At 49.4% G+C, this 10,646-nt stretch overlaps 1 protein-coding gene across 3 annotated transcripts in view; it reads left to right on the top strand.

Moving 5' to 3' along the window:
* Positions 1–929: 929 nt before the first annotated feature.
* COL15A1 (collagen type XV alpha 1 chain) overlaps positions 930–10,646 on the top strand; it is a 93,363-nt gene continuing 83,646 nt past the window's right edge. For 2 of the 3 annotated variants that reach the window (XM_053656537.1, XM_037140789.2), the window contains exons 1-2: positions 1,137–1,347; positions 1,428–1,513. In XM_053656537.1, coding sequence (XP_053512512.1) covers positions 1,337–1,347; positions 1,428–1,513 — 97 coding nt within the window. In that variant the 5' untranslated portion in view covers positions 1,137–1,336. Of the gene's footprint in view, positions 1,049–1,136; positions 1,348–1,427; positions 1,514–10,646 lie in introns of those variants that run through there. The other variant, XM_053656536.1, reaches the window with a different exon arrangement.

The following is a 10,646-nucleotide window of genomic DNA, read 5'->3' as shown; positions in this document are numbered from 1 at the left end:
AGTACCACCTGCCAGGGCTGTTGGGATTAAATGAGACAACACAGGCCAAGTATCCCCCGCACGGGCCGAGACATAATCAGCACTCAATAATTGTCAGCTGCCAGCTCTGTGCCCGCCCCCCAGTCCCCATCTCCTCTGCGGGGCTAATTCAAATTACCTTTCACTTGGCAGGTGGTGATTCTCCCTCCAGGAACTGACCACTGAGCCACACACAGCCCAGGGGGGCTGCTCCTGCATTCAGGAAGAAAGGCCCCTGCGGCTTGCCTGACTTCAGAACAGTCCAGGTCCCAGCCCACCTCAGTGGTAGTTCCTCTCACTCAGAGATCTTGCACTACTGAGCTTGGTGCTAGTCATCGGAATGAGGAGCCCCCATTCCAGGGTTTCACCAGGCCTTGCTTGTGCTGAGCTTCGTACAAGTGGGATAGTCTGCCCTGTGCACCCCGCTCCCAGCCACACACCGTGGAGGGCTCCGGGAGGCCGGGCCTGGTTCATCTCTCCAGCATCTCATCACAGAGCCTGGAGCCATGTCTCACTTGAGACCGTGTCCCTGCTTCACGCAACTATTGGCACCTCCTACAACCTGGGGCTATTCAAGCAGAGAAGGAGCCAAATATAAACCCTTGTCTCCTGTGAGGTTACGCTTGGGGGTTGGGGTACAGGCAAGGGATGGAGAGAAAAATCCTGGAATATCAGCTACATTTACAATTTTTATTAGGATTAGTTTTACTGCATTTAATTATACGTATCACTTATACCGCCCAAACTGGATCACTCTGAGGCATTCGAGTAGGTTCCCGGGTCCTGCACACAGGGCGGGGCGCCGCAGCCCACAGCTCGGTCCAGCTGTGTGATCTCGGGACTTGGGCATCACTTCTCTGACCCCGTTTCCCCGGACAAAATCACAGTGATTCCAGCCACCCTGGGCCGTTGAGACGATCCTCCTGGCGGGTGAACGGAGAGTGCTTTGTCCGCGGAGCAACCCGGACAGAAGTGGCGGCTGGAGAGACCCGCGTCGGCTCGGGGTGGAATTGGCGGCTGGAGAGAGCGAGTCAGTCGAAGGGGAAAGGGGCGTGGGGAGATCCCAGGGTGGGAGTGCGCCACCGCTGCCCGAGGTGGGGCGCGGCGCGAGGGGAAGCGCAGGGCGCGGCGGAGTCGGGTTTCAGAGCGCGGGTGACTCAGGGCGCGGGCCGGGAGCCGCGAGCCTGCCCGCCGTGGCCGCTGCCCAGCACAGCCTTTGTTTCCTGAAGGAAGGGCGAGAGGCGGCCAGCGCGCAGCGCCCCTTCGCCTCCGCGGAGCTGGGCGGCTCAGAGCCTTCGAGACTCGGCGGACCCGGGAGATGGCGCCAAGGTAGGACCCGCACGCCCATGCCCTGGCCCCCTCAGCCCCTCCCGCCCGCCTCACCTTGTCTCACTGGCCACTTCTTACAGGAGAAGCGAGCAGTGTTGGAGCGTGCTGTGGCTGCGTTGGTTCTGCGCGCTTCTCTTCGCTGCAGTCGCGACCCACGCCGTGACAGGTAAGCGACCCGCCGTGAGGATGGAACCGGCTGCCTCTGCACCCTGGGGAAGTTGGTTTTGGCGGCCGGCGCGGCTGCGGTGCGCGCCTCATTCCTGGACATAAAAGGGAGTCCTCGCCTCTCCGTGCGCATTGGCGGCTCTGCCGCGGCTTCTGTGGTCAGTGCAGGGGTTTCCAGGGGTGCACGAGAGTCCCGGGCACCCAGGGCGGGTGGAGCGCCATCAGGGCACCCAAGATATCTCAGCTGGGCGCGGCCTCTCCAATCTTGGGCAGAGCGGGAGTTTGGAAGCACAGCGACAGCATCAGAGAGGTTCCGCGGGGACGCCCAGGTCGTGCGTGCTGCTTAGTTCATTGTAAGGACAGGTCTGGTGCCCTCCCTGCACGCAGGTGCGGAGCAGCGCCGCCAGCAGAGACACCTGGATCCTTTGCCTCGAAAGAAATAACGGGACTGAATTGCTCTGGTGACTACCTTAGTTCTGATCCTCTCCCGGGGGCAGTGGCGCCCAGGGTTTGGGGAAGAGCTCTGGGCTTGGGAGCCAGGGAATCTGGCCCCTTCTGTTCCCTGAGACTAGTTTTCCCCACCAGGACCCCGAGGCTGTTGGATGGATGATGGGGTATTAGTTAAAATAGATTTTGGTTGAGTTGTGTCAGGCTGCGTGGGTTCCAATTGTGCCCATGGTTAGGTGACCTTGGGCAATGAATTTCAGCTCTCTGGGCCTCAGTTTCTTCATTTGAAAAAGGAGGATAATGGAACCCCCTTACCTCCTAGGGAGGCTGTGAAGATTAGTTAAGAGAGAGATTAGAAATAATATACTTTCCACATACTGGCACATACTAGGCAGAAAGTGAGTGCTAGAAATTATGGCTTGACCCTTGCAATAGCTGTTGAAAAGCAGTGCAGGCGTTTCTACAGTGAGGACACTGAGGGCGGGAGAGGCTTAGGAAGTGGCCCGTCCACAGGCAGGACCTGAGTGGGATCTGTGGGCTCCAGTCCTTCCTTGCTCATCCTTTCTCCGTGCAGTTCTGTGGAAGGACTGTGCTCTCCAGACGGTAGTCTCTGCCCCTTTGTGGGTTTAGGTTAGTGCACAGCCTCAGTAGAGGTGTGGGGAGGAACAACCGTCCCCATGAAGGAAATCGGGGATAGAGTGGGTGGCCTTGGTTAACTCTTTGTGCGCTGGAGGAAGCCTGCGACAGCCAGACCATTGTCTTCTTGGGAGGGAGACCCAAACACGATGACAGCTTTTTCTGCCAGAGCGCGTCCAGCCTGGCATTTCTTGCAGATCAAAGGGCAGCTGGAGCACAGTTTTGGCTTCTCAGCACCATGGCCCATGTGGGAACGCAGCAATTTTGCATGTGATATAGGTTACTGCCAGCTCAGCAGCAGAGGGCAGCTCCAGGTTGTGCAGTCTTCGCCGAGCTTTGCTGCAGCCCTCACCCCCAAAAGGAGGAAGGTTCTGGGGAGAGGCACTGTTGTTTCTTTCCTCCTCCGGTGCTTATCGGCTGGATCCCTGGATGTCAGGTCAGGGCTGCGGTTTCTCGGACAGAGGAAGTCCTGTTCCCATCTATAATGTAAAGAGGCTGTGCTGGGAAACCCCCGGGGGTTAAAAGGGCCTGGGGAGGGCCGTTCGCAACTGATGGGTACACAGCGTCTCTTTGGGTTTCTGAAGAGGGTCTTCCTAGACACGGGACACATGATCCTGGAAACCAAATGTTTTCTGCAGTTTAATTAGGTTAACAGTTACGACCCATTCCATAGGGTGAGGTGGAGGTGTGAACACTTTCATGTGTCATTCACCCAGTCTTCCCAATTACTCAGGAAGGTGGGGACAGGGACTGGAATTGTCTCCGTCCTTCAGATGAGGAACGTGAGTCCCAAAGTCCCAAGGCTTCTCAGCCCCGCAGGGTTTCCTGGCCTGCCTTGTTTAAAGAGACCCCTGTTAAAGGGACCCTTGCCCCTCACATCGATCCTTGTGTCCCTAAGGGGCCACGGCTGTGTAATAAAGTTATAGTGTCATTCTGTATGACACTGTAATGCCTTTACAGTGGTCACCTTCTCTATTTTAGAAGATGATGTTGTTTGGGGGACAGAGACAGTAGTGTCACAAGTAATTTGGTCCAGACCATAAAATAGTGGTGATATGTGCAAATTACTTGCTTTTCTATAAAGTGTTTGTGAACTATAACATCCATTCATAAAAGTACACACAGAAAATACAGTCCAGTGGTTTCTCCCAATACAAACATCCACATAACCTGGGTCAAGAACAAGCGTCGCCCCTGGGGCTCCTTGGTGCCCTTTGGCTGTGGTATCCCCTCCGTCACCTTGACTTTCATGGTGATCACTCCCTTACCATTTAAAAATAACTTTAATACCTAAGCATGTATCCCTGAATTCTAAAAAATTCCATTTTACTTGATTTTGAAGTTTATACATAGAACATGTCTTCTTTGGTGTGTGGCTTTTTTCACAGAATAGTAAGTTTTTGATATTCATTAATACTGTTGCATGTGGCTGTAGTTAATCCATCTTCTTTGCTGTATAATATTTCACTTGATTAATATCATGTGCCTTATTTATCCATTTTTCTCCACCAATATTTGTTTCTTCTCCATTTTGAGCTAACATGGTAGTGTGTCTGTGAACATTCTTGCACACGTCCCTGGGTGCACACGCACACACATTTCTGTTGGTCCTGTGCCTAAGAGTGGAGTGTGGGGTGACAGACTTGGAAATCGTCCAACTGAACAGACAACGTGCGAGCACCCAGCACGTCTTCCACTGCGGTCGTTCGAAGGGACACAGGCACCAACCCAGGACGCGAGTCCTCGGTTTTTAGCGTCCTCACCAGCACTTGGTCTCAGCACTTGGCCTTTCTAATGGGCACCTATGAGAATCTTACTGTCGTCCTAATTTATATTTTCCTGATTATTAAATTGATTGCCTTTCATATGTTTATTGGACATTTGGATATCCTGACTCACTTTTTTTTGAGGTAAGCTTCACATAACATAAAACTAGCCATCTTCACGTGCCCAGTTCAGTGGGATTCAGCACATTCCCAATGCTTTGCAGCTGTGTTTTTATCTACTTCTAAAACATTGTATTACCTTAAAAGAAAACCTTAATTATTCCATTAAGCAGTCACGCTCCATTCCCTCATTCGTACCTCACCAAGCCCTGGCAACCGCTAACCTGCTTTCTACCTATGGATTTGCCTGTTCTGGACATCACACACACACACGGACGTATGCAATACCTGACCTTCCATGTCTGGCCTCTTTTACTTAGCATAACGTTTTTGAGATTCATCATGGTGTAGCATGTGTTAGTATTTCATTCTTTTTTATGGCCAAATAACATTCTGTTGTATGGATATACTACAATTGTTTTGTTCATTTTCCCACTCATGCGGATATTTGGGTTGTTTTCACCTTTTGACTATTATGAGTAACGTTATTATGAATATCTATATTCAAGGATTTGTTTGAGTACTTATTTTCATTTATTTTGGGTATGTAGCTAGAAGGAGAATTTCTGGGTCATAAGGTAATTCCACGCTTAAGTTTTTGAGGAACTCCCAAGCTCTTTTCCACAGTGGCCTCACCATTTCACAGTCACGCCAGCAGTGCACAAGGGTTCCGATTTTTCCATATTCTTGCCAACACTTGTAATTTTCCATTTTTTAAATTATACCCATTTTAGATTTCGTATCACTGGCCTTCTGCCTCGCCTATGCCCTGGCCTGTAATGAGCTACTGTTGCTAACATATCATTGGAATTTGTAATGAATATAGATGATTGTAGTGTTTTGATTACTGGCTAAGTTTTTTGGTTTTGTCTGAAGTTGGAGGTGCCTGTGGTAGCCCCAGGTCCCACTTGCGTGTTTTACAGCAGAGTGAAGGCTGGGAATCCCTGGCACACAGGACCCCTCACAGCTCCCTGCGTATAGCTGGGATTTTGCGGTCCCCTTGACTTGGCACAGGTGTGAGCTGATCTCCCTGTCTAGAGCACACTTTCTCATACTGTATTCCCTTTCTCTCTCTAAGCTCTAATCCTACCTATCAGTTAAATAGCCACTTTTCCAGGATCCTTCCCTGGATATCTCCAATGGAGCTTTCTTGGCACTAAACCCCTATAGTCCTTCATCTCTCTCCCCAGGCCCCCACCATTGTCCCACTCTGTATCATCAATATTTTACTCATCTCTATTTCCCATGGGAGCAGCCTGAGGGTTGGGGTCATGTCTCATTTGTCTGGAGTTAGTCACTTGGACTTTGGTCACTTTGTTAATTTGATAAACTATACTGCTGGGAACATCTTCAGACAAATGGCCTTTGTTTTCTTTTGGGGTTATTTCCTTGGACTAGTTTCTCCCAGACAGACTTGTCCATCCCAGATAGACCTAGCTGGATAGTTCTTATGGATTTAGATGGATTTGTTTTAGAAGCACGTTCAGTCATGCCATTCCCACTTTAATTGCTCTGGCTGGGCTCTCAGTGTCCCTGGGATGGAGTCATGCCCCTCACCCCTGCAGGCCCTCTGTGGTCTGTCCTTGGCCTGCCTCCTGGTCTCTACTCACACGCAGCCCCTCTTAACTTGGGCTCACACCAAACTACCAGTAGGTTTCTGAATGAGGTATGCGACGTCCCACCTGTGTCTTTGCACAGACCGGTTCCTTTAGGAGAATGCCTTTCTCCTTGTCCATGGGCCAACCTTATTCATCCTATAAGATTCCTTTCTGGGAAGCCCTCCTGCTCTGCCAGGCATATTGGGCTTCCTTCTGGGCTAGTACAGCATTTCCCCATGCCTTAGTCACAGGGCTTTTCAGACTAGACCATGACCTTTGATTACTTGCCTGTCTCCCCTGCTATAGAGGAAGTTCTGGGAGGCACGGACTGGGCCTTGTCCAACTCTGAATCCCAGGACCTAGTACAGAGCCTGGCACAGAGTGGGTGCTCAGCAGACTTTCCCAGCGAATCCCGGGGGGAATGAATGTACAGTTCTGAACTGTGGTCTAGAGTGGTGCTCCAGTTTACCACGTCCTCCGTGGTATGTAAGCCATCCTGGTCCTTTCTGCAGTTCTGCCAGCTGTGGGGTGACCATGACTGAGTAGTCAGGGTACATTATTGAGCTTTTAGTTTATCTTTCCTTTAATAACCTTCATAACCAGTTAGACTGGAGTTTACACTACTGTTACTTTACTCTTTTTCTGTTCCATCTAATTGTATAAACAAGTTTTCTAGCTTATCCCTGCTTATCTTACTCCTGATAGCCTCTGTTTTGTCCAAAGTTGTATATTTATATTTTCTCTGCTAGCTAAATAGATGAGCTTATTCTTTCATTTTCTTTTAATGTCTACAGCTTGATCCATTTAAAATGGATCATAAATTAGGGTGTGATCTGAAGTCAGTTCTTTTCTAAAGTGGTACACTGGTTTCCTCAACATATTAATTAAAATTTGAGCTGTTTCCTCATCATTTTGTTTCTTCTGGTTATCATATAATTTTTTTTCTTTTAATGATAGGATTTCTTTTTCCTGGAACCTCTACTCTACTGGTTACTTTCTTTACATATGTGTTTTTTTTAACCCACATGGTCTTGATAATTATAATATGTTTTATAATATGTTTAAAATCTGGTAAGGAACTCACCCCTGCTTCCTTCGTTAAGCCATAAATTCTTTAGTACAGGTTGGTTTATCACTAATCTCCTTGTGACAAGCTGGACCCTAGTGGTAGTGGGCAGGTGAAGATTATAGAAAGAAGGCAATCTGACAATAAGTCTCAGTTGAAGACATTAATGTGCAGTAAATAGAACAAACAAGCAACTAAGGCTTCACAGTCAGAGCAGCAGACGGGGGTGCCGAGCTGCTGCTGCAGACACAGGGCAGCTGAGATGAGTCAGATGTGTTGGGTGGGGCCATGTTCGCTGACTGATCACCTTCCTCTGCTCCCCCCACCCCAAATAGAAAGAGAAAAAAATGCAAGGTTAGAAAAGAACTTGGGAGAAGGTCCAGCATCTTTCTGGGCAAGATCTAATGAGGGAGGCATGAGTCCTAGGTCACCTAGTGAGTGCGGTCCAACCCTTATCCCCAACAGAACTAACCCAACCAACCCAGTTGAATCCAATCCAAATCATTTCTCACTTGTTGTAGGTCCATGGAATAGATAGGGCAGAAAACTGTTGAGAGGGTCCTGATGTTGCTCTCAAGTGACCAGGACTCCTGACTTCAAGTACTGGGGGAGTCTCTTTGAGTCCGGCTTGTAGGGAGCAGCCCTGCCCCAGGTCTCTCCAGGAGTCACTCATCCCATCACTGAGAGACCCAAACGGGTCCCGGTGTAAAAGTCCCTTCTACCACCAGGAGGCCTTATGCAAGTAGCTTCCTCCCAAAGGGCTCATCTGTTGAAATCTTCAAAACTGTCTGCCATGTGTGTTTTGGCTACTATTTCAGATTTTTGTCTTTTTTCTGTATTTTCCGGCTGCCTACACTCTCTGAGGCCCCCTGGGGTAGGTGGTGCGATGGCTTAAGAGTTGCATTGGACCCAGTGCCCATCCAGGAGGGACTCACCACCAGTAGTACAGATCGGTGTGCAGTGGCTGGCTTGAATGCTAAGGAGCATCTCCTGAGTGTCCTAATGCAGGTGCAGGCAAGCTTCCGCACTACCAAAGTAGAGACGCCCATTTCCACGGGAAGATGGGCGTGTCACCGGGCAGGGGCATGGTAAGCAAGCTTTGAAAGAGGAGATGTATTTTTTCAACCATGTTTAAAAATTTTGGTAATAATAGTCATTGTAAAAAATCTAGGAGGTGAAAAGAAGTTTATAAAGATCACATGTCATTTCGTGACTCAAGATAAACTCCGCCTACATCTGGTGGGCTCTCTCAAGTTCTTCTCCATGCTTACCCATGCATGTGTGTTATGAACAGATCATCCTGTACATTGTATGTTGCTGCTTGGCTTCTTCTCTCCTTTAACAACCATCTAGGCACTTCCCCTGGAACATAAATACTCTTCTCCATTGTAATTGAAATAGAATTTCATTATGTGGATGGTTATGTAGAAAAACCTCCTTTTTCTTTCCTGAAAAAGGAGGTTTTTCAGGAAATTAGAATGCAAGAGCTCAGGTCACAAGGACCTTGGTGCTTCTCAACCCTGACTGCACCTTAGAATCACTCTGGGGATTCAAAAGGAACTTGATGTTCAGTTTCTGCCGCTTTCAGGGTCTTAATTAACCCATGTGGGGCGAGGGCAGGCTTTTAAAGCTCTTGGTGCACTTCTCAAGGTGCAGCCAGGGATGAGGGCAACCAGTGTAGGCCAATAGCTTCCCCAAGAAAGTCCTTGCCACGGTTGCAACACAGGTGAGTGGCGGAGCTGGCGCTGGACCCCAGAGGGAGCTCCAGGGGGCACGTATAGCTCAAACAAATGAGCTCTGGGATCCCAGGTCTCCTGGGCTCAAATCTCAGCTCTGCTACTTCCCTTTGAGTGACTTGGGGCCAATTACCTTTCTTTTTCTTAACGTCTTTAGCTGGAATAGGACAATAATCTCTACTGTGAGGAGTAATGAGATAAGCCTCAGGCTTGTATTTGGTGACCCGTTCAATACCTCCACCCTTCCCTGCTCCCACATCACTGTGGGTTCCTTGAGGGCAGGAACCCTGTTTTATTTATCCATGCTTCCCAACATCTGACCTGGTATTAAATGGACACAATGAGCATTTGAATACATTAATGAATGAATCATTCAAAGCCCGAGACTGTGGAGATCTTAGTGAAAACCCAGCATTATGAGCCCTTGACCAGAGCAAAGTCTGTGTGTTCCTGCAGCCCTGCTGGAAGACCACCCGCAGCCATCCGCTGCGACGGATGATGGAGGGGTCAGAGCAGGGGCGAGAGCAGGGGCTGGACGGTTACACGTCAGGGATAGAATACACGTCATGGAAGAAAAAGGAAGGCATGCTTTTCAGTGTTGGAAAGTTACAATCATTCCATCCCATAGAACAGGGGTGTGGAGTGTTCAAAAGCTATGACAAACTGAAGCTAAATTCGTGCAGTTTCAACAATGTCACACGCAGAACCCCATCTGAACTTGGATCAGCCAGGGGCTTCTCCCCTTCCAGCCACACAATCTGAGCGGTTCTGCCTATGTTCAGCGCACAGGTCAGTCTCCTGGCCTCCCTTCTCACCCTTCCCCCCTAGTGCAGCCGCAGTCATCTGCCAGCAACATCAGCACCACCTGGGAAGGCAGTAAAAGTGAAACATCTCCGGTCCCTCCCACAGGCTCAATAAATCAGAATCTGCATTTTAATAAGATCCCCGGTGATTCACATGCACATTAAAGTTTGAGCAGAGCCGTAAAACCAACTCTGGTGATGTCGCCTCTTCTTAGACCTCTTGGTCATCTTCCCGTGCTCACCACCTGTAGTCAGCAGAGAAGTGGACCTCCAGAGTGTCCACATCCTGACCCTCAGAAACTGTGTCTGTGCTAGGTTACCTGGGAAGAGGGAACTAGGGTTCAGATGGAGTCGACATTGATAATCAGCTCAGTTTAAAAGAGGACAAAGATCCCAGATGACTCAGGCGGGCCCAGTGTAGTCCCAGGAGCCTTTAAAAGTGGAATCGGGAGACAGAAGAAGTCAGGGTGATGCAGTATGAGAAGGATTTGAGCAGCCTCTTTCCTGGTGTTGGAGATGGAGGAAGGGGCCACAAGCCAAAAAAATGTGGGCAGCCTCTGGAAGCTGGAAAAAGCAAGGAAATGGATTTTCCCTTCGAGCTTCCAGAAAGGAGCACGGTAAGACCTGTGTTGGAGTTCTAACCAGCAGAACTATAAGGTAATAAATGTGTGCTAATGGACGTCACTGAATTCGTGGCCATTTGTTATAGCAGCCTTAGAAAATGATTATAACACTCCTTAGAGTGATGTTTGAGACCCTCTGAGGACCATCTCCCAGAATATTTCTCCTGGAGGCCTGATCTCAAACCACGCAGCCTCCAAGTGGCTGAGCTATGGGGAGGGCCACCCCGAGAGTGCAGAATGCGCTTATTTTTTCATGTAGCCCCAGTATCTAGCACCGTGCCTGGCCCCTGGCGGGTACTCGAGCCATGCTTGTTGAATGGATAACCAGGTAGAGGTTCC

This window comes from Artibeus jamaicensis, unplaced genomic scaffold (assembly GCF_021234435.1).
Source record: "Artibeus jamaicensis isolate MK-2021 breed Jamaican fruit bat unplaced genomic scaffold, CSHL_Jam_final scaffold_1964, whole genome shotgun sequence".
Lineage (NCBI taxonomy): Eukaryota > Metazoa > Chordata > Mammalia > Chiroptera > Phyllostomidae > Artibeus > Artibeus jamaicensis.
The sequence above is the reverse complement of the archived record's forward strand: the minus strand, read 5'-3'. Positions and strand labels throughout refer to the sequence as shown.